The sequence below is a fragment of the Macrotis lagotis genome, chromosome 2 (assembly GCF_037893015.1).
Source record: "Macrotis lagotis isolate mMagLag1 chromosome 2, bilby.v1.9.chrom.fasta, whole genome shotgun sequence".
NCBI classification, from domain to species: Eukaryota; Metazoa; Chordata; class Mammalia; order Peramelemorphia; family Peramelidae; genus Macrotis; species Macrotis lagotis.
The window spans coordinates 292,385,678-292,410,307 of NC_133659.1; the positions used below are offsets into that span (position 1 = coordinate 292,385,678).

Here is a 24,630-nt window from a genome sequence, read left to right on the forward strand (position 1 = left end):
AAGTCATCTAGTATGACACCTTTCTCCCCCCCCCCCCATTTTATAGAACAGAAAAATGATATTTAGGGGAAGTGACTTGTACTCAAATCCCACAGTGTTGTGTTCCAATCTCACCCTTTCATATATTCATATTGGGGTTCCATAAATATCCTGTTTCTAAGCCTTACCATGGTATGACATTGACCTTGGCTATTCCATTTCAAGGCCAGATCTGCCATTTCCTATGAAAATGAAGAAAACTTGAATATGGCTACAGCAAGAGATTTGTCAGTCATCCAACAACCTGAAGTTAAGTTTGGAGAAGTGTGCCACTAATGTAGACCAACATGTTAGACACTTTTTGATTATGGAAACTCAGAGTGGCCAACTAAGTGGTCAATATAAAAGGGTGTTGCATTCTAAACTGGCAAAGAATTACACTTATATGGATGAAATTATAAAGTCATACAGTAATTAACTATAGTGATTGATACTAGACATGGGATTCTCATGATATTGGAAATTCTTTGGTAAGGAAACACCCTCTACTAATATTGCTTCCCAATTTCTTCATAATGTACACTAATAAAAATTTGTGTTAAGCAGAGGTATCAAACACATGGACTGCAAGATTCTTGAGTGTCATGTTAATTAGATTCAAACATATTTGAGAACTATTTGAGCAAAGGAAGAAATAATATGTACTTGCTAGATAATCTTTCTTTTTTAAAAATAAGTTCACAAATATGTCAGGGTTTAACATCAATATCAAGCTAATAAAAATAGTTACATACAAATGAATAACTTCATTTGCTTTTTTTTTTGTTTAACATCACTAGTCTAGAGGTCTGAGAAGTTAAATGACTGGTCCAGGATCATGCAACTAATTGACACACATAAATACACACACACTTATTCATATGTATATAAGTATGTAAAGAGAGAGATAGAGTGGAGTTATGTTAGACTTGACCCTGATCTTCCTGGCTTTGAGGACAGCTCTGCTACAACCAGCTGCCTTTGCAATATAGGAAGGAGATTTGAACTTGAACCCTATAGGTGCTTAATACAGGAATCTGTGAAATATGTCATAGGTTTGAAGGGGCTTGTAGTCTCCCAAATTGGCATCCTTGATAATACTCTCATCTGTGAAACACATACAGATCTATAACATCCGAAGCAAGGGAATTTTCAGTTAGGTATCTGACTTCAGTTTACAACTCTCAGTGTCTAGAGCTCTCATCCATCCCATGGCAGATGGTGTTTTTTTTTTTCCTTTCACTGAATTGAAGAAATTACTGGAAAACCTGACTTGAATACTTAGATCATTTCAATGCCCAAAGCTCTCTAGGTTGCTTTGTTATTTAAGTAGAACAGTAAATGCTAGAGAAAGTGATCTTCCCTAAGAGATGAGACTGTTTAAGCCATCAGCAACAAGGGCAGCAAGAACAGATGGAGACCTCTTCTATCAGTGTCTCATGTTAAGGAATGAGCTACTTCAAATTTAATGTTTAAACGATTGGTAGTAAATAAAATATTTAAGTCCAACTATAAAGAGAGATCCACAAGCAATTTTCAAATATGTTTAAAAAATTAAAAAGTAAAGGAAATGGGTCTAAAACCTATTTGCACAAAATTGTTTGCATATTGCTTCCTCCATTAGATAGCAAATCCCTGGAGGGTAGATATTAGTTTTGTTTTTCTTTGTATAATAATAATGATAGCTGGAATTTAAGATTTAAAAGGTGCTTTACAGATATCATCTCCTTTTATTCTCACAACAACCCAGGGAGATAGGTAATATTCTTATTCCTTTTTTCACAGATAAAGAAACTTATCTGTGAAAGTAGATAGATGTTAAGTCCCAGGGTCACACAGTTAATGTCTCAAGTTGGATTTGCACTCAGGTTTTCTTGATTCTTCATCTAGAGTTCTTTTGGATGAACCACCAAACTGCCTCCTCCAGTATCCCCATTTAGCATAGTGCCTAGAAGACATTTGTTGCTTAAGAAACCCATCTTGATTGGGATTTATTTTATATTAAGACAAATTTAGGTCTTTTTCTTAAGAATTCTGTAAACTGACCAACCTATTTGAGCAAGGGAAGAAATATGTACATGGTGGATTATCTTTCTGAACTATTGTTTCCTACTTAGAATCATAGGTTCTGATCAGTTATGTTGCCTTCAAGCAGTTGAAGTCTTTTCTTTTTTCTTTTGTTGCTTTTTTAAAAAGGCATTTCTTCCTTGTCTTATGCTTGTACACTTGTACACTTGTTCTCAAGAGGTTGTGGTTAACAATGGATCTTAATCACTCCAATGATGAACAGTAACTACCATCACCATGATCACCACCACCACAGAAGGGCATGGTGGATGGAAAACTGGCCTGGAACCAAGATGGAGCTGAAATCTCATTTCAGACATATATTGATAAATTCCTTAATCTCTCCATGACTAGGTGTCTCTGATACTTTTAGTTATAGAGAAATGCTTACAAACTATGGTAGAAGGCATTTCCTCACAGATCCAATAACTATCCCCTATTAATAATGAAAATGATAATAATAGTATTTGAAAGCAGTGTTTCCTGCATCTATAATAATTCTGCTATCCAGAAGGGGAAAAAAAGTCAGTTTGGGGCCTAAATTCATAGGCAACAACTTGAAATTTTGGCCAATATCCTCCTATTTTTTTAGGTATGTGATGGGTTGAAATAGTTTATAGAGGATTCTGGAAAGTTAAGTTCCTTATAACATTATTTCTAAAAGTATAATTTATTCAGAATAACAAATAGCTGAATTAGAAATGACTTCTCTGTTGTATTCTCCCCTTTTTTGTTTCTTCAGCTCACTTTTTAAATAAACAAGCTTTTATTTTCTCTCCCTTTCACTTCACCCTTTCCCAAATTAAGACAGAGAGAGAGAGAGGAAAAATAAATCCCTTGTAACAAATTTGTAGAGTCAAACTAAACAAATTCCCTTATCAACTATGTCCAGTAATGGATGTCTTATTAAGTAACTGATTCAGTAAGATGCTTCATCGTTGGTCTTTCAGAATTGTGGTTGATCAGTGCATTGATAAGTTGTTTGAAGAGTTTTGTCTTTAACAAGGATTGTCTATAGTATACTTTTGGAAAGGATCTAAATGGAATGAATATAGCAAAACTTCACTAGCATGGGCTACTGAGTTCTGATACAAGACTCTGAATTGAGAAGATGGGAAAGCACCAAGCTGGCAATAAGGTCAAAGAGAACCTCATATTTCAGGCTAGATTAAACTCCTCCACCCTACATAACTTTTCCCTTTCTACATTCTTCTACCTCCTTCAATGAGGGGTACTCATTTTATAATTTGACCTGGGGATACAATTTCCAAAATTTAAGCACAGTAATATTGACCTATCGGGGAATTAATGAAGAAAATAAAGAAATTGTATTGGACATTGGTCAATTATTCAAAAATGATTTTAGAAATCTGTGATTTCAAGGGTATAGGTACCTCTTTGTGTTGCTTAGAGTGGTGAAATATTAAATGAGAGTGAGCCAGAGATGTCCAGCCAGTATGCACAGAAGATAGTATTCTAACCCAGATCTTGTTTTGGACGTTAACTCTCCTTGCTTGGTCATTTCAAATAATGTTAGAAATCAATCGATCAATCATTCAATTAAAAAACCCATCCTAAACAGTTATGATGTATGAAGTACAAAGACAACAATGAAATAGTTGCTACTCTTAAGGAACTTATATACTCTTTACAGAAGTAATACATATAAGCATATGCATATATAAGTTTACATATATACATATGTTCATGTATGTGCATATGAATATATATGTGTATGTGTGTGTAGGCAGCTAGATTGGGGGCAGGGTATATATAAGGTCCACAGAATTTTTGTTCTGGCACTGCCATGACAATTGTGGGTGTTCTTGAAATTCAATAAATCTAGGAGCTTTTTAAGGGTAAATTAATTAAATGTTTGACCAAATATAGCTGGCTAATTTTTAAATTGATAATTTTGTATGACCTGCAAATGATGTTATAAATATACAAAAAATCCTTTGACAGAAAAAAGGTTCCTCAGCCCTGAGCTAGGTGTGACAGTAGATAGGGCACCGGACTTGGAGTCAGAAAGAATCATTTTGAGTTCAAAACAGATTTCAGACACTAATTGTGATTCTGGGCAATCACTTAATCCCCTTTGCCTCAATTTCCTCAATTGTAAAATGAACTGGTGACACAGATTCAAATAGAAATGAAACAATTGGACAATATATTTTGTGTATGTGTGAGTCTGTGTGTCTCTGTGTGTGGGCATATATATGCAAAGTAATTTGATGGAAGATGTTAGAAGGGGGAAGTAGCATCATCAAATCAAATAAAGGTAAAGGAAAGAATCCCAAGTCTGAACAAACCCACAGAGTTAGGTTGTGTATGTAGCCTTATACCAGTTTGCCTGATCTATAAAAGTTATGTGTAGGAAACAAACCTAGAAAAATAAATTGGATATGATTTGTGAAGAGCTTTAAATGCCAAATTGAGGAGTTTTCATTTTATTCTAGTGATATTAGGGGGTCCTTATGCAAACTATGCAAAAATGCATAATTAAGTGTCATAATGGGTTTTAGGAATATGACCATGGTAGTCCTGTGAAGGATGAATGCTGTGGGTGGGTAGAATACTTGATATGTGACAGTGAAAGCTGTAGCTGTCAGCCTGACTGTGGATCAGCTGGCAGTTGTCCAGGAAAGAAGAGGATGAGGTAAGGAGTGTTGAACATCTTGGTAGGGCTAATTTGAAGGAGGCTGTAGATGCCAGAGACTTTGTAGAGGTTGAATTGCCAATATTTGGCATTTGATTAGTTATTGAAGTTGAAGGAAAGTGGCTCTTAAGTTGAACAAAGGTTGATTGGAAAGATCGTCGTTCCCTCTCCAGAATAATATGAAGGTAAAGAAAAGGGAGACTTTTAGGTGAAAAGTGATGAGTTCTCTTTTGGACATGCTGAGTGTTTACAGGATTTCCAGTGGGAAATTTCTCATATGCAGCTGGTGATGCTAGAATGGAGTTTTAGGAGTCAGACTGGGGCTAGATATGCAGTTTTGTGAGTCAGATGTATAAAGCTGATAATTGATCCAAAGGGAGCTGATGAGATCACTGAGAATACAGAGGGCCCCAGCTGCCATTTATTCTACATTTTAAGATTTGCAGAAGAATTGGGCTTATTTAATTCCCATTTTAACCCCTTGAGGTAGTTAATACATATAATTTATTTCCATTTTGCAGATGAGGAAACTGAGACTAGGATAGATTAAGGGACTTTCCCAATTAAGTAATAAGATTTAAAGTTGTCTTCTTGTTTTTTAGTTTTATGCACTTATCTTTTTCACCACACGTAACTGCAGCAGTAAAAATGTAGCCTTGTTTTTTGTAGTTTAAAAAGAAAAAGAAAGGACATCCATCCCCTTCCACAACTTACATGGATGTTGTCAATTATATTTGACCTGATATTTGCTGTTACTTAACATTGTCTTCATTTTTATGATACAGTGGAGACTTTTGTTCTGTTAGGCCCAATTCACCTTGCAAGACTTAATATAAGTCCTCTCATTTTTCTTTAAATTCTTCATATTCATTGTTCTTTGTGGAGCAAGAGTATTCCATTATATTCATAAGTAGCAAGATGTTTTGCCATTTTCCAACTGTTACACAAGCATTTTTCAATATTTTACTAGTAGAAAAAGTGTACTATTCTCATTTTTGTACTGATGGATCAATTGTTGCTACTGACCCTCTTAATTATTTAAGGGCAACTAGGTAACTCCGTGCATAGAATGCCAAGCTTGGAGTCAGAAAGGCCTGAGTTTAAATCAGTATTCAGATACTAGCTGTATGACCCTGAGCAAGTCACTAAATTCTGTTTGCCTCAATTTTCTCATCTGTAAAATGTACTGGAGAGGAAATGTCATACCACTACAGTACACTTTCTTTGCCAGGAAAACCACAAATTGGGGTTGCAAAGAGTTAGCAGTAGGGTTTCCTGGTCAAAGAATATAATGACTATTTTAATTCTTTTGGCATAATTCAGAATTGATTTCTTTTTTGTTTTTGCAAGATGTTGGGGTTAAATGACTTGCCCAAGGTCACAGAGCTGGGTAATTATTAAGCGTCTGAGGCCATGGTTGAATTCTGGTCCTTCTGACTCCAGGGATGGTGCTCTATCTACTACATCACCTAACTGGCCCCCAGAATTGATTTTCACAAAAGCTGAAACAATTCACAGTAGGGAGTTAATGGATTTGATTTTCTACTCTCTTCCTTATCCCTTTAACAATGAATAATTCCATCTTTTACTATCTTAGTTTTTTTGGTGTGTGTGTGGCAAAGCAATAAGGTTAAATGACTTGCTCATACAGTTAAGTAAGTATAAATATCTGAGTTCATATTTGAACTCAGGTCCTCCTGACTCCAGGACCAGTGCTTCATCCACTGTGCCACTTAGCTGCTCCCTTTTTCCCATCTTATTTGACAGTGAGATACGTGGTGTTGAATTCAGGCTGTCCTTGGAGTCAGGATAACTTGATATCTTAACACTTCATAAACAAGTTGCTAGACCCCTCGCTTTCCCTAGGAAACTTTATAAGACTTCCCCTCTCAGATTGGGTTGTCAATATACAAAGATACATGAAGTCTCTAGATCCATTGAATTCTATAGCAATTAAATAATAGATGTTAGGTACAATGAACTGAATCCTGAGCATGGAGTCAGGAGGATCCTACATCACATCCCAGCCTCAGCACTTACTGCATCTCTTAAACTCTATTTGTCTCAGTTTTCTCAACTATGAAATGGTGATAATAATAATAGTATCTACCTTAGAAAGTTTTTGTGAGAATCAAATGGGATCAAATACTTAGAACAATGCTTTGCATATAGTGGGCACCATATAAATACTTATATTTTCCTCTTCCATCCTTCCCCTTTCTTCTAAAAACTAAAACACCAGTCATTTTAATTGCAATTTTTGACTATTAGTTATTATGCATGAGATAATGTCATACTAAATGTGCCATAATAGAAAGCTACCATAAACACAATCACAGTGGGCACCAGCATGGTAGACCATGCTTCTTTTATTTTATTACCGTCTTTTCTTGTTTTGCTTCTAAACTGAATTTAAGTGATTTGACCGCTGGGTTATTCTAGTGATTGTCCCTGTCCAATGACAGGAGCAACCACTCAGTAGCCAGTTATCGAACTCCTGTGTGTCCAGGTACTAGAGATTTAAACACAAGGAATAAACATTGTCTACTCTCAGGGAGCATAGTGGGGTAGAGTAAGAAGTTAATAAAGATGAACAAAAGAATAAATACAAATGTATACAAAGTAGTTCATTACCAGGTAGTTCATTTAGAAGTTTATTAATAGTTATTTGGGGGTGGTAGGGTGGGGGGAAGACAGAAGGCATCAAGAAAAGTGATGCTTGACCTATATCTTGAAGGAAGAGAAGAATTCTGTAAAGGATAAGTGAAAAGGGAACACATCCTAGACATGGAGAGGAGCCAATGCAAAGGCAGGGGATTGGAAGATGGAATTCTGTGAGTGAAGAAGAGACAGGTCAGTTTGACTGGATCAAAGACTGGGAGGGGAAATAAAACAATGAGACTGCAAAGGTGGACTGGGACCAGAATTTGAAGTATTTAAAAGCTAAAAAAGAGTTATTTCTGTTTTATTCTTCTGGGAATGGGGAGCCCAACTCTTCTATTGATTAGGGAGTTATGTGTCAGATCTACTTTTTTTTTTTTTTTTTGGCAAGGCAATGGGGTTAAGTAACTTGTCCAAAGTCACACAGCTAGGCAATTATTAAGTATTTGAGGTCGAATTTGAACCCAGGTCCTCTGGACTTCAGGGTCGGCGCTCTATCCACTGTGCCACCTAGCTGCCCCTAGATCTACGCTTAAAGAAAATCACTTGGGCAATAATGTTTAGGATGGATTTAATGGGGGAGAAGACCTAGTGGCAAGAAGACCTATTAAGATTAGAATCTTTTTCAGTTACCTAAGTGAGAAATGAAGGCAAAAATTTTTTTCAACTTGAACAATACTTGCAATCTAGAAAGCTTTTGTTTTTGCTAAGTTTTTTTGGTTGATTATAATTACTGGCATTAGAGCCAGGAAGACGGGTTCAAATGCTGTCTCTTATAGCTGCTACTGTGGGAAAGAGATACATAACTTAACTTTTCAGTACCATAGACAATCCTCTAAGACTAAGCTACAGAGTAGGTTTGAATTTATATTAGAAGGAGTTTCCTCAGTTCTGATTCTAAGAAAAAGATACATAGATAAAAGGATAAAAATATCAAATTAAGGGCAGATACTGAGAATATCAGGAAATATACTTTTTATGTTGGGTTAAGACAGTCTCTTCTGAGAGTTAGGTGAAGAGCCCCCCCCCCCCCATACTTAGACTTGGGAGAAAAGGAGGGAAATGTCTGTTCTTTCTTATTTACCGTCTCATAGAGATGATGAAATTTCAGAAGCTATTCAAAATCATTTTGTGAACCTCAGTTTGAAGGTGGCTAATTCTAGGTAGTCCATGGTGATAGAGTGCAAAGAACACTGAATTACTTTGATTATTCATCCCTTTTTTCACTTCAGTTTCCTTTCTGTTCTCTTGTGCCAATAAGTTGGCATTCACTCTGTCCAATCTCACCTCCATGGTAAGACATCTCAGTGATATATATATATATACACTACTAGCCAATATTCTCAAGGACCTCCAGTAACTCTCTGTCATCTTTAAGGGGAAAAAATTAGAAATTTCTGTTTTTAAATTTTTCTTATCATTTCTAAGCTTAATGAATATCAGTCAATTAACAATCAACCAACAGGCATATTAATTACTTGTTTCAGGTCTGCAACAGGTATGGGAAAATACTAATATTGAGTGTAAAGATTTTATATTCGAAATGAGGAGGTACCATTGCGATTGTATGTGTGTGTGTGTGTATGTCCACACACGCAAAGATAAATAATAAACATGAAAAAAATAGGGACAGACCTGTGATTCATAAGCACCATGTAAAAATAATTCTCTTGAGGACAGAGATCATTTATTCATCATTTTTGTCTTTTGTTTTTTTGTCTTTTTACCCCCAGCAACCTAACCCAGGGTCTGGCAATGCTCCATAAATACTTGCCCATTGGTTGTGGTATGAGAGTGATAAAAATATAGGGTGATTATTTTGATCTGTTTTTAATAATCACACACATGGTGGGTGGGAAGGAAGATAAAAAAAACCTTTGAATATTTTTCTGGATGAAGGCCTGTTATTTGATAGGAATTGCCTTTTACAACCCTTTGGCCTTCAAACGAGTCTTTATACATGCATGCAAGGACAATAGAAAAGCAAAGAGTAGAGCATGTGTTTATAAGGAATGAAAGTCAGAGGGTTTATAAGGAATACCAGCAAAAAGTCTTCCCTTCGGGAGTAGGAAGGGGGATCTAAATTGAGTTAAAATGGGGATCATAATGGAAGATTTGAGGGTGTTTGTTGAGGGTTTCTGACTCCCTTACTGCTGCTATCATTTTTTTCCCCATAAATACTGACAATAGAAACAGTTTGTGTAATATGGGTTACTTAAAGTGAATAGTAGCAGCAGCAGCTGCTGGCTGAGGATGGTCTCAATAATGTAGAGCTAGCCCCTCCCTGTGGTGGTTTAGAGCAATAGCTTGGAAAAGGGACAACCACCCCCCTAGCATGCCAATGAATAACAAGAAGGGAACAACTCATAAATGGAATTAGCCCAACTTTCCTCTGCAAACAGCAAACAAAGAAATCCCAACATTTTTTTAGAAAGATAAAATGAAGTCTGTTTTTAATAAGAAAAACATAAAAGCATCCCTTCCAGATAAAAAGGGTGTTCCAGTCAGCTGCATTCAGTTAAAAAGTGACTTTGGAATTTGTTATAAACTGAAGGAAAGCAGGGAGCTACTGTTGGTGTTATCAGGATGATCTGAACCATGAATAGAAATACTTGGGAAATGATTATCAGGCTAAATCTGATTGCAATCCCAGTTCAAATTTGGATGGGGTACCTTGAAAGCTGGCAGTTACTCAGTATCTTAGTATTTTTCAGGTGCAAACTCAGTCCTAGAGATCCAATCAATCCATCTTGGGCAATTCAACCGATCTTATTAGACCTCAGTTTCCCCATTTGAAAAATGAAGGGAGTTGGACTTCATCATCTTTAATAATCTTTGGGTCTGTATTCCCAGGATGGCAATTTTATTTTTAAATCTTTGATTGGAGATAATAATAGTATTTAGAGATTTTTATTAAGATCAAAATGAGGTGATTATTGTAAAGTGCTTAACATAGTGTCTGCCAGATATTAACTACTATATAAATATCATCATCAACATCATCACTAAGTAATGAGAGACATCAGGGCATATAAGTTGTAGAATTGGCCTCAGAATTAGGAAGACCAAGTTGGGTTCTAATTTTGTTTTCGGTACATGTTGACTTGACAAGTAGCAACCTACTGGTGTTATATCTAACTAGAATTAGTAGAGAGAGTTTCTTTACTTGGGAGCTAATAATATTATTAGTGAAATAATTGGTCAAGTCCTTATTCTCCTCCCTATTATAAAATGAGGTTTAGTTGCAATAATTAAAATATGAAAATGGTAGCATATATTTAACAATAGAATGATAAAAAATTGATGTAATGCCATTTATAATATAGGTTAGCATTTTTTTAATCTACATATGTTTGTATTAATGTCTGAGTGTAAAATCTGCTTCTTGCCTTTAGGGTTGTGGGAACCAAGCAATCTCCCGTTCTCTTGAACTAAGAAAAATTTCATTTAAATTTCATATGTCCATTGGGTTCAGTCTTGGGGGACCCTGGTCTTTAAAGAAAGGAGACTCCCTCCCTCCCTCTCCCACCACTCTCACACACTTATTGGTTCTTTAAATCTCTGTCCCCTGTGCCATGGAAATACTGCTTGGAGTTAAACTTTATACCAAATTTAAGATCTCCCCAAAGGGAGAGTAAAAATATAATAAGCATAAGTAAGAAACAAGTGTGGGGAAAGTATTGACTATACACAAAAGAAATGGTGACTACAAAATATTCACAAGTGTGCACTGATAGAAGACTTAAAATTTCAAAACTTATAATACTACAGTTATTTACAGTTATTGCTATAATTAGACTCTTCTGGGAGGTTAATATTTAAACTTCTTCAGAACATAAAGTAGTTTCCCAGAACTGCTGAACATGTATTATTAAATATCATCTTGGTTTTGCAGGGTCCATGTCAAATGTCCAGATAGGTCAGGAATTTAGCTCATTCTCTTATCTGTGGTTGTCCTCTATAAAATGTAGAACCAATAGTCAACTTCACGTCAGGGACCTGGGATCCCTAGACTTCTCAATCTTGAAAGAATATTTTAATGTCTGATCACATTCACTTTGAGCAGCTAACATTTTATTGATTGATTGATTGATTGATTTAAGGCATTGGGATTGAATGACTTGCTCAAAGTCACACACCTAAGCAATTATTAAGTGCCTGAGTCTGGATTTGAACTCAGATCCTCCCAACTCCAGGGTTGGTGCTCTATCCACTGCATGGCCTAGCTGCCCCCAAATTCACTTTGAGATCAAAGTTTGTTAACCAACTCAGTAAACACAGAAGTCATGTTTGAAAACCTAAAATAATGCTTTCATAGGCAGTAAATGGGTTTTAGCTCTCATACATATGGCAGCTGGGCCAAAGATTGAGTTTTCCCCAGAGTCCCCTCCTCAAGTTCCAAAGCTACAGGATCAGTAGCAGTCAATTCCTTTTTAAAGGTCTACTTCCTGCCCAATGATCAATAAAGGGATTACTTCAAAAGTAGACAAGGAAACTTTGCACACTTTCTATGTAACCCCTAGTTACCAAAAACACTGTTTTATGAGGTTTAAATCCAACCCCAAAGAGGGATTTATTCATTTTTTCATTTTATAATAAGCAGAAAAGAAAGATGGAAGAAAACCTGGCAGCTTAAGAAGCAATTTCTTTAAAGTTCATGCTCCTCTAATGACTAGATGCAGTAGGACAATGAAATACATTTGATTTATGACACTTTTCAATATTTATCTTTAGCTCCACAGAGGTTGTACTCTCTCTAAGCTTAGCTAAGCTTAGACATCTTTGGCTTGCAGTCTAAGTAAACCAAAGTTCTCCCTTGTCTACCCCTTACTGAATAAAACATTCTTAAACTGGGAAAGAACTTTGTACGGTGGCTCACTTTGCTTTATCACCAAGCCACAAAAGTCCTCAAAATCAGTAACTTTGAAAGAAAAGTTGATCCGCATCCCATAGGTAGAACTTATAAATGAGAACATGGAAAACATGTGGTTTTTGACATTCAGCCCAAATACTTTGGTCCAGTTAAAAAGAGCTATGAATTGATACCCCCTGTTTTTTGAAATTTTATTTCCCTGTTTGAAAAATATCCATTCTAGCATCTCTTCTGTTTCCTATTTCCTACTTGCAAGGATGCAGGAGGGAGAGAGGAGGGTGTTGAGGGAGTGATCCTGAGGGATTGAGAGTAGGTGTTTTTTAGTAATATAATCCCCAAGCTTCCACATGTGTTTATTATAGTAGCAGAATGGACAGTAGCTACACCCCTCAAACTCACCCTACCAAAAGTTGTAGAACACTATCTCACAAGTACAAACTGAAGTTTGTGTTTCCTGTGATAATCAGTTGATATCAATTAGTCAAATTTAATTAATTCCAAGAAATGAATATTTAATATATTAGTATAGTTGATGTAAAACCCCTCTACCTCCCAAAAAAGGTTGGACCATATTCTTCTGTGAGTACTTTCAAAGTTCAGAGAAATGTAGAATCAACCTTAGGGACCATGCATCAAATAGGATGAATGACAAGTCTTAGAATTCTATTTGCTTGAACCTCAAGATGTTCCTCTAAGATATAATGTAGCCAAAAATCTTGAACCAGCCTTTTCTATGTCTACAATGTTATCCATTCCCAGTACAGACAATACTAGTCATTATTGTTTGGAAGATATAGCTAGGGTACTGATGGGAAATTAAATTTTCTGATTCTCTAGAGTTCCTGAGGTTCTCCCCATCCAAGATCAGGACTGAGAACCTAAGGCAAAGGTTTCATTTCCAAATAATTCCTTCTTAGGAATTTTAGCTGATATGATCATTCCTCTCTCCTGGCAAACAAAGTTCAATTTTAAATCTGATGACTTTATTGAAGTCCTGTCAGGTCAAGTCCTTTAAACTTTTTGAACTGATGAAGTGATTCAAGAAGTCCCAGAGGCTTTGTCCATGCCTCAGATTGATTGGTTTAAAATAAAGTCAGATTTAAACAATTAGAGAAGCATTAATTGTTCATGAATAGGCCAAGGCAATATGACAAAAATGACATTTTTACCTCAATTAATTGATACATGAAACAAACTACCAAAATTTATCTTATAGAAGTAAAAAATAAGAACATCTGGAAGAACAAAATATGAAGATTAGGGAATAAATGAAAAAAAATGTTCAGGAAGGTAAGTGTAGCAGTACCAGATCTCACATTCTGCTACAAAACAGGTAATCACCCAAACATTCTGGTCCTGGCAAAGAAATATTGTGGTGGAACAATGGAATAGATTAGATATCATTTAAACCAACAAAACTGCTACTTGGTCTGTATTTCAAGATCAAAGGCAAAGGAATAAGGACTAATATGTACAAAACATATTTATAGCAACTCTTTTTGAGGTGGCAAAGAAATGGAGATTCAGAGCATGCCCATCAATTGGGCAATGTTTAAACAAGTATAGTGTAGAATTGTGATGGAATATTATTGTGCTTCAAGAAATGATGAGCAAGATGCTTTAGAAATATTTGTGAATGCATACAAACTGATGCAAAATAAAATGAGCAAAACCAGGTCAGCAATAGCCATATTGTACAATGATTAACTTTGAATGATTTAGCTATTCTCATCAATTCAGTAATTCAAGACAATTCTGAAGGATTTAAGATGAAAAATGCTATCTATCTCTAGAAGAAACTTGTGGAGTCTGAATGCAGATCAAAGCATGCTTTTGAAAAATTTCTTTTTCTTTTTAGTCTTCTTTTGTAACACAGCTAATATGGAAATATCTCATATATGATTTCACATGTATAATCTATAATGAATTGAGTAAGGTATAGGGGAGAGAAGAAAAAAGAACATTTGAAAATCAAATTTTAAAAAATTGTATGCTTTTATGTAACTGAGAAATTTAATGACATAAAACTCTATTGGGGAATAAGGTGTTAAGTTTACCTAGCTTTTACCAACTAGCAGTTTTGCATCTTATTTTCTTTTTTTTTCCCAGGTCTTAGGAGAATGTAATCTTGTATATTATTTTTCCCTCCCTCTGATACATTTTACTCTCAATTAAGTGTATAATTTGACTCTATTTACATTGAGCACAATAATAATAGATTATTGTTATTAAAGTTTAATACATTAAATCAGTTCCCCTTGTGGGAAGTTTCCCCTCTGTTCCCTGGCTCAACTTGAACATTCAAGCAGGCAGAGTTGGCACAGATTCAAATGACCATCCAGATTTTAATACATCATCTTCCAAGCATACTGAGAAACATTTAAACACAGTACTGTTTACAGAAATAGGACTTAACAATGGTGCCCATAGACTGCAGTTGCCAGAATGGGAAATAGACACTGGCTTTTTCTCCCACCGTTTTTCCATTGAGAATTAGATCAAACAATGGAGTGAGCAGGTAACTAGGAGTCAAGTGGAGCCCAGTTTACTCCAGGGGAGTTTCTAAGATGGTTTCAGCAACAGTCCCATTCTTTCATCTAAGAATGCAGCTTGCTGAACCCTGAATTCTGTCCCTGATTTATCAGGACTTGAGTTCACCATAGAAGAACTGTATTTCGGATGCTTACGTCTATCAACTTTGACAACAAAGTTCAGCATACAGCTAAGAAAGGGCTGTAGCTCAAACCTCCCCATTTTCTAGAACTATCCAAGATCAAATTCTCTCTTGCTTATTGATTTGATTTTCTTTTTTAAAGTGTATCTTTAAAATTTTGAGGCATAAAATCTTGTGGATGCTAAAGTCTGAAATCCTCATGAGCATAAAATAACACTGGAGAACAGACTGTCAACCAGCCTGGCAAACCCCTCCTTTTTGTTCCTCACACTAGCAATTTTGACAGAACTCCAGAAAGTGGCCTATATCATTTAAAACTTCAAGGACATAATGTTTTGGAGAAAGACCCCTTTTCCTACTAATGAAGTTCAATCTAATCCAATTCAATCAACATTTATTAATCACCCACTAAATTCAAGGCACTGTGTTATGCTTTGGGGATACGATTAGTAAGAAGGATAGTGCCTGCCCTCAAGGAGCTTAAAGTCTAATGGTGGGAGACTTAAGATAAAAGAAGGGGGGCATACCAATGATATTTTCTTCCTTAAAGTTAAAAAAAGTAGGAGAGCAAACACAAAATAGAATGAGCCCAAAATTTCACTTTCTGCCCTCTGTAAAGTAAGACATTGGGAGGAGTTTGGTGTTCTGCTCTCCAGTCCTACAATCACAGGAGAGAGGAGGCTGAAGGAGGTGGTGTCTGTTGAGCCTGGTATTGAGTAGTATTGTGAGAATCAGTGAGATATTTGTAAGGCATGATATACAAGCTAGTCATTGTGGTGTCCTTACTGTTGCTGTTTGTTGTTGGCTTAGACAGACCCAAGAGGGTCTTAGATTTAGATTTTGATAATCCATTTTATTTTTTTAAATTGGTCATTCTTTAGTCCATTGATACTTTACAACTTCTTGTATGATCTTTTAATTGATTTTTTAAAAAAAATAATTGGATAAAACTTCCTTGGGAAGAATTCATTCCCTTTATAGTTTTTTTTAGCTAATCACCCTTTCTGACAGATAAGTTTAACTGAATTTAATTTGTACTTTCCCATTTCAAGTAAACTTCTAAAGGTATCTCAAATTTTTTTTTCTTCTTTAAAACTGAAAGAAATAACATTTTATATATTAGATATCCCAAGATCCTTTTAAATGTTTTTTCTCATGCCAAGGTGTTTGATAAATCCGGATTATCCCCAACATTATCCAAATTTTTGAGAATTATTATAGGAGCTTTCCCAAAAAAGCCATCTAGGTGCCAGACCTTAAACAAAAGAGTTATTTGCCCATGTTCTGGAATTGAGTTCAGATGTTATGTTGAAGCTATTAGAAAAGATTGGAATTAGGAAGTAATGTAAGGAAACCCTTTGGAATGAAGTTATATAGAAATAAAATCTGGTTTTCCTCTTGTCTAGATGAATAAAAACTTCATCTTTAGTAAGAAATGTTAAGTAGCCTGTCCTGGATGAGTTTCTAGTGACTGGGGAAATGGAAAGAGAGCTGGAATAATGTTTAAACCAGTGCCAGAGCTGTCTGGTCTAATTCATTTTCTCACACACAAAAAAAAAATTGCAAATGCCTTTTCAGAAGAGGTCATTAATCGGGTATCATTCAACTGAGAACACATATAGAGTGCTCTTCTCAACACTTTTGACCTGTTTCAAGTAGTTTATGTTAGAAGGATTTTCTCAGAACTTTCCATTTGGAATTCTCTTCCCCACTTGGTTTTTAAAAAGTTGGGGATATTCATTTCCAAAGCATAGTAATAAGGTCTATTTTTTGTTTTGTTTTGGGGAGACAGCATAGTATATATTTGGAGTCCAGAATAGCAGGGTTCAAGATTCAGCTCTGATAAATACTGACCATAAATACTGGGGACAAGCAACTTAACCCCTCAGTGTTCTGAACAACAATCAAAAACAATATGGTGTAGAGAAGGAACCAGTTATGTTGGTAAAGGGAATCTCCTTAACCAAGAGTTACTTATACCAATAAATCATAAATCCTCTCTTTTCCTGTAACTCATAATCTTACCATGTTCCCTCTTCAAATTGATACCTCATCTCCCTCTAATTCCTTTTTAGTCCTGGTGGGTAGTGTTATTTTGTCATCTGAGGCAAAGGGAGATTGTTCAACCAAGTGTCCCCTATATAAAAAAATGTCACAGATCCAATCCCCATCATTTCCTTTAATTAACATCTTCCTAGATTCCTTCCTCAGGTTTGCACCTTCTCTTTCCTAACTTCCTTTCTTCTTTCAATGATACTGTCATTCAGTTAGGGAACAATAAGGTAAACTTGGACTCTTCTCTTTCCCTGACCCTTAATATCCAATCAACCCTTTATTACTCAGTCTTGGTGATTCTTCTCTTTACAGTTTTTCTTACTTCTTTCCTTTTTTTTTCCTGTTTCCATCATTGTCCGTTTCATTTTGGAAACTTATAGTCTGAAAAGCTAATCATAACTTTTATCTTTCCTTTGATCTCAATTATTAAACTAAAAACACTATACTTTACCCACTCTTGACCTATTGGTCAGGTCAGATCTTCAACAGAATTAAATATGATAATAAATTTCAATACATTTCAACCTGAAATCTTCTGACTTAAAAAAGTTAAATATTATATTGAAAATTGTGTTGTAAACTATTCAAAGGGGTAAGCTGTTAGGATTAAAACATGCTTTCGATGGTTTCTTAGTAACAAAACTTGACAGAGAAGAGAGGTCAGAGATAAAGAACTAAGAGGGACTGGCCATCTAACTCGATCCTCACATTTTACAAAGATTCGGGGCCCAGAGAAGTTATGATTTATGAAAATATAGTGATAAGCCTGACACATTATGGGGCCACTATGTTTATGGTGTTAGTACTGAGTTTTTGTTACTGGTTTTATGGTTAGTTGAGCATATTAGTTTACTGTGCTATTAATTGCTCTAGTGGGAAATTACTTGTTATTGCTTAGGGAACATGAAAAAGTTCACACATTAATAACTGACAGGAAGAAAAACAAATGACTGTACATTTTATTTCTTTATAACTTATTGTTCATTTTTGTGTTTATTATTGGGATATTTGATACAGAACAATTGAGAGAAAATAACAGTATAGCAGTGGTCCATGATTAATTAATTCATTCTCAAAACATATAGTAGGCATCTACTATTCTAGCTACTGAGAATGAAAAAAGTATTTTAAATATATGGTGTTTGCTTTCATGGAACCTATCTTATAGAAAATTCTAACACATTAAGTAAATTGCTCTAATTCTCTCCCTTTTTGGTCTTGATCTGTAATTTCATTTATGGAGAGAGTTTGCAGTGTGGAAACTCTCCATGGATGCAGAACCAATCAGTTACCTAAAGTCTTAATTAGAGAGTTGTCTAAAACACTGAGAGGTAATCATATGTCCATGCAGTCAGTGTGGGATAGAGGTAACACTTAACTAATTCTTCATGATTTACCTTCACCCTTATAATATCTTACAATCAATGAATCAATCAATCAGTCAAAAGCATTTATTAAACTCCAATCAGATGGCAAATACTTAACTATTTTTTTGATACAAAGGCAAAAACTGAATAGTCACTGAAGGAAAAAACAAACAATTGAGCTGTCTTTGAAAGGATGAGTATCATGGGTAGGGTAGGCTATCCTGGGAGAAGGTAGGGTATCTTGGGAGAAGAATGGGTAGGGTATCCTGGAAGGTAGGGTATCTTGGGAGAAGAATGAACATTGCAGGTCTATGGGTCAAAATGAGGAAAGGTATAAAGAAGCCCATGGGGATCCAAAAGGAATTCACACTGATTGGAAAACAGAGTGGTGATGAGATTACCTGGCTGACAAACTAAGGAATCAACTTATTAAAATCAGACAAATAATCAAATCTAATAAGTTTACTTATCCAAAAAAGGGAAGAAGAAATGTTATTGAATTCTATTTTAATCAGAATACCAAGGAATACTTATTATTTCCCTCCTGTACAAGCCACTTAGCATAGATGATATGAGAAAAATTTAGAGATTATTATTGCTATCAAATGGATTGCATATGGACAGGGCAGAAAGAAGGTACACATTAAATGAAAAACCTATAGTAAGGGATATGTTCTGAATTAAGATAAGTTGATCTTCAGGAGAGTTCAACTGTGCCTCTAACTAACTTTTGATGGGTGACTTGAAGTGAGATATGCAAAATTTGCATTAGAAGCAAAGAATCTTTTTTAAAGTGTATTTGCCTTGGAAATTCAACATATGGGTGGCTCTTGCATCTTTGGGTCAGTAGTATTCTGTAAACCTCCCTGCTCTATTTAGTATCTCACATGGGTCAGCTGTTCATTGTCTTTCTTGCCCTTGCATTGCTGATCCAAATTAACAGTGCCAAGTCATTCAATTAGTGCATAAAAAGTACTATATAAATGCTTGTTAACTTGAAACCATTTGATTTGATATTTACTGAAGGATAAATAATCCTTCCTTGGAAACCATTTGAGTTTCTAGGTAAGGACCCTGGAAAACATATGAAATTTGGATGAACTATGCAGTGTGTTTGACCTGGAGAGTCTATGACTTAGAGAGGGGGGATGCCTGAATACTATCTCAAAATATTTGAATCATTATCATATGAACAGAATATTATATCTGTTTTGCTTATCTCCAGAGGGAAGAAATAGGAAGACTAAGTTGAAGTGGTATGTTTTTGTCTTAAGAAATATTTGGAGTTCTCCATTCTTCCTCAGGTGGAAGTGAATTCTTTATGACTAGAGCTGGATGATTGACAATTAATAGAGGGGATTCTTATGTAGATATAATTTGAAAAAATGGTCATTAGGGGTCAATTCTGCACAATGAGACTTATTAACTCTCTAATTATTAAAGTCCCATCCTTGCTCAAAGATACACGTGGAACCATTGAATTCATGGTTGGTGATGTCTTACCTTTAGTTTAATCCTATTGCAATCTCTCCTCCACACAGCTGACATAGAGTTCAGAAGTCACATCCATACTTAATATCTTCCTACAGCTCCCTATTACTTTTCTGAAACAATCATAAAATCTCTTGCTCTTTAAAACTTTTTAAAACCTGAATCCAAACTACTTTCTCACTCTTATGGCACATTACCCCCATTCATGCAATTTGTCATCTGGTCGTATGGGTTTTCTTATAATTCATCCTATACAACATTTGATTTCCTGACAATGTACCTTTGCACTAGCTGGAATGTCCTCTCTCCTTTCTACTGCATAGAATTTCCTTCAAAATTCATCTTTCTTTTTTAGGTTTTTGCAAGGCAAATGGGGTTAAGTGGCTTGTCCAAGGCCACACAGCTAGCTAATTATTAAGTGTCTGAGACTGGATTTGAACTCAGGTACTCCTGACTCCAGGGCTGGTGCTTTATCCACTGCACCACCCAGCTGCCCCAAAATTCATCTTAAACTTTCCAAATGTGTTGATTTTTGCAGTGATTTTCTTTAAGTATAAATTGTTTGCTAGCTTTTGTCCAATTTACTTTTCATCAGTTTACAAGAATTTTTCTAAGTTTTTTGGGAAATTTCCCATGATGGTATATTTCATGGGAGAAGGGAAGAGAATAAGCATTTATTTAGGGCCTCCTATGTGTTGGAAGCTATAGTAGAAACTTTTTTAAAGCAAGTATCTCATTTGAATTTCATAGCAACCCTGAGAGATAGATATTATTACCCCCTTGCAGATGAGGAAAATGAAGCAAACAGTTTCCCAGGGTCACATTGCTACTAAATGTCCCAAACTGGATTTGGATTTAGTTCTTCCTATTTTCAGGCCCAACACTAATGAACTATTGGCTGTCTCAATATGGAATAATGATAATATTCTATTATATTCACATAACATGTTATGTTCAATCACTCCTCAGTTGATATGCTCCCCCCTTTCTAGTACCTTGCCATCAGAAATAATTAATGAACTCTGTCAATGACCTATTGCAGAAGAGCAAAATTTACTATTAACTATCCCTGCAGAAAGGTAATGGGCTAAATATACAGCATGGGATACACTTTTTTGGGACAAGGACAATGTGGTAATTTGTTTTGCTTAATTATAAATGTTTTACAAGTATTAATTTTTCTTTCTTTTTTCCAATTTTGGGGATGGAAGGGAGAAAATATAAATTCTTATTATGTGAAAACAGTATTTTTAAAGATATAAGTGCCACTTGTATTCACACAATAAGCATAGTTTCTGATATAGCTATAGATATGTATATATATGTATACACACATATATATGATATATCTCATTTATGTGTACAAAATATATTCAATTATTCAATGTTATTGGGGGAGAGGGCTGCCAGTAGCTGACATATCAGGAAAAGATTCATGTAGAAGGTACCTTTTAATTAAAAAAAAAAGTAAATTAAGGGGCAGCTAGGTGGTGCAGTGAATAGAGCACCAGCCCTGCAGTCAGGAGTACCTGGGGTCAAATCGTCCTCAGACACTTAATAATTACCTAGCCGTGTGGCCTTGGGCAAGCCACTTAACCCTATTGCCTTGAAAAATCTAAAAAAAAAAAAAAAGTAAATTAAAAATTGCTTAAATAGATGTATATCTATGACTGTGGATAGAAATAGTTTCTGGGGGCTGATAGGTGGTGCAGTGGATTGAGCACCAGCCCTGGAGTCAGGAGGACCTAAGTTCAAATCTGGCCTCAGACATCTATTTACCTAGCTGTATGGCCCTGAGCAAGCCACTTAACTCCATTTGCTTGCAAAAATAAATAAATAAATAAATAAAGAAAGAAAGAAAGAAAGAAAGAAAGAAAGAAAGAAAGAAAGAAATAGTTTCTGGAGGTGGGTACTTGAGACAGAGGAGATAAGAATGAGTTTCCTGGTCTTGGCCCTAGAGAAGACCCTAAAAGGAAGTCACTTCATCCAAGTCTGAGAGTTTGCCTGGTATTCTGTTTTATACTTTTAATGATCTTCTTATCACATGATGCTTCTATACTCATGGTGATGAATCTGTGGAATTTTGGAAAAACTGAAGTAGCCACAGTGTCAGGACCCAGCAAGGAAGCCTACTAATGACTTGTATGTTTTGGTTGGAAATCACTCAGTGTTTTGTTCTAAATTGCCTTGATTCTTTAAGGCACCAGTTATTATATTGAGAACATTTATAAAGAAAAATGAAAATGATAGGTCTTGGGGATTATTACAACTTCTCCTTTGTAGTGGAAGAGTATTGTTCATCATGGAGAACAAATACCTACACACACACACACACACACACACACACACACACACACACACAACATTGAAGTGTAAGATGTTATGATGAACGATAAAATGTTCAGCATTCAAGATTGTACACCTGGGAGATATTGAGTACCTACAATTGAGTAGTGATAGTTGTTTAGAGGAAAATCAATTTTATACAAGACATGATCCTGGGTTTCGAAGAAATCATAATCTATGAAGAGATTAAGTTAACCATATAGATAATTATAAAATACAAGCACATACTCTGTGATGAATGAAGGAAAACTTCTGACTAAAAAGGAATGTGAGGGAAATTGTTCTGTAGGAATGGGACTGTATTTGAGTGACTGTAGAATCAGAAGACCTGGGGTAAGTCCTAGCTACTTCTTATTGTAGGTATGTGAACCTGGGCATTACTAAACTTCAAACCTCAGTTTCCTTATCTGAAAAAATAGAAGGATATTCTACTTATATGAGAGGGTCATAGAAAGAAAAGCAATTGGGACAGTTTAGAGGGTTTTGATCACTAGTTAGTCTATATGGAGAAATAAACTGCTATGTATATGTTCATTTCCTATATGAATTGTTTAATGTGTGGTGACTGGATTTTACTTTCTGAGAGCCAGGGACAGGCTTGAGGAGAGGAGGCATTCAGGCTGGTTTGTGACAAGATTGTCCTTACTCGTCCTAAAGGAAGGGGATTTTTGTTTTGTCACAAGTAACTGACCCCTTATTATGAAATATAATGAATCATCCCAAGTTAAAACATGAGATAAGTTGGGGGAGGGGAGGAGGAAATTGTTTTAAAAAATGACTTTACAACCATTTCCTTTTGAGTTATGACTTCTGAAACTGGAATGTGATCCAGAATAGTTTTCCCTTTGAAGCCAACATTTGTCTTAAGAATTTTTATTGTGTCTCTTCCCCTCACCCTCATCCTGCTTCTTCCCTCCTCTCTGCTCTACAGATTTACACTGACTGGGCTAACCACTACCTAGCTAAATCTGGCCACAAGCGGTTGATTAAGGATTTACAACAAGACATTACAGATGGAGTACTGCTAGCAGAAATCATTCAGATCATCGGTAAGATCCACACTCTAAGAGAGGGCACAAAGAGGGCTTGCTGCATGGTGAAATGTGATGTAAATTTAATGTACCCTGAAATGAACTCTTCAGAAATACATACAGATGTGGCCATATGTTTCCAAGATTCATACTGTTCTGCTTCAATTAAATTTAAAAAATGTTTACATGAAGATGTTTGCAAGAGGCTGGAGAGCCCAGGCTTTCAAAATGGCTAGAACTTTGGTGGCATCCACTGGATTGTCAGAGATGAATGCTTCCTGAAACCATATGTCTCCCATGTGTACATTTTGTGAGCTGGAGTGGCTCATGCTTTCCGGGATTCCTTGAAATTGTATCCTGATCCTGTGCGGACAATTGTGAAGGTTTTCATGTCAGCAGTCATTTGGCACCCATTAGAAAATTAGCCTGCCCTTCTTCACACCCCTATTCTTGCATGATTTGTGCATGGGGAAGTGCGGGTCGCTAGCAAGTGCTTTAAAAAGGAAGTCTTCAGAGAAAAAAGCAAAACAAAACAAAACAAAGTTTTTTTTTTATTTTTTTTCTTCTGGGGGGTTTTAGTCTGTGATATTTTCCTTCATTGCTCATTTCATTGGTTTTTTTTTCTTCTTTTACTTACATCCTCAAATATAGCAAATGAAAAGGTTGAAGATATCAATGGATGTCCCAGGAGTCAATCTCAAATGGTAAGGATTAAATTTATTCTCAGTATGTGTTCTCCTTTCCTCATGACCAGAGAATTAGAATAATGAACTTTAGCAATCCAAGTGGAATGTGAAATGTTTCTCAGGTCCTTTTTGCACTCTTTAGATCCTTCTGGGCTGTAAGTCCCATTCTCTCAGTGTCAACTCATAGCACAGGATGGAATGGTTGTAGTTACTAGATTTTGCTTGTGTGAATGCTCATTAACCTACCTCCAGATGTTTTGTCAGATCTTGAACTTAAGCGTTTCCTGATTTTCTGCCTAATTGAATTTAGCTTTGGTATTGATGTCAATAAATCCCATAACCAATTTTAAATGGAGTCTTTTTGTCTGAACAACTGGTTTAAAGAGTAGGATTTGCCAAGTACTTTTTTAATAAATAGCATTTTGACAAACTCAAAGTTAAACACACTGACTCCTCAACACTTTTGGTAATAGAACTGAAAACAAGATGTTTTCAGTTCTATAAATTATGATTGAAAGTTAGAGATAAAAAACAACTTCCTCAGTGATCTTGTCTATGAAATGTTATAGCCCACCCTGTCCTCCTCATCCTTACTTGCTTTAATATAGTAAACTTTAGAATGATGAAATGAAGAAACTCATTGACTGAAATCTTAAAGCAAAATGTAACCTCACCTTTCTTATTTTTGCCATCAATCATTCA

At 35.6% G+C, this 24,630-nt stretch overlaps 1 protein-coding gene across 8 annotated transcripts in view; it reads left to right on the top strand.

The window, feature by feature from the left end:
• Positions 1 to 24,630, top strand: part of NAV3 (neuron navigator 3) — a 1,126,484-nt gene that overhangs the window by 771,426 nt on the left and 330,428 nt on the right. For all 8 annotated transcript variants that reach the window (XM_074226484.1, XM_074226477.1, XM_074226479.1 and 5 more), the window contains 2 exons: positions 23,143 to 23,260; positions 23,894 to 23,946. In XM_074226484.1, the coding sequence (XP_074082585.1) occupies positions 23,143 to 23,260; positions 23,894 to 23,946 (171 nt within the window). The remainder of the gene's footprint in view (positions 1 to 23,142; positions 23,261 to 23,893; positions 23,947 to 24,630) is intronic.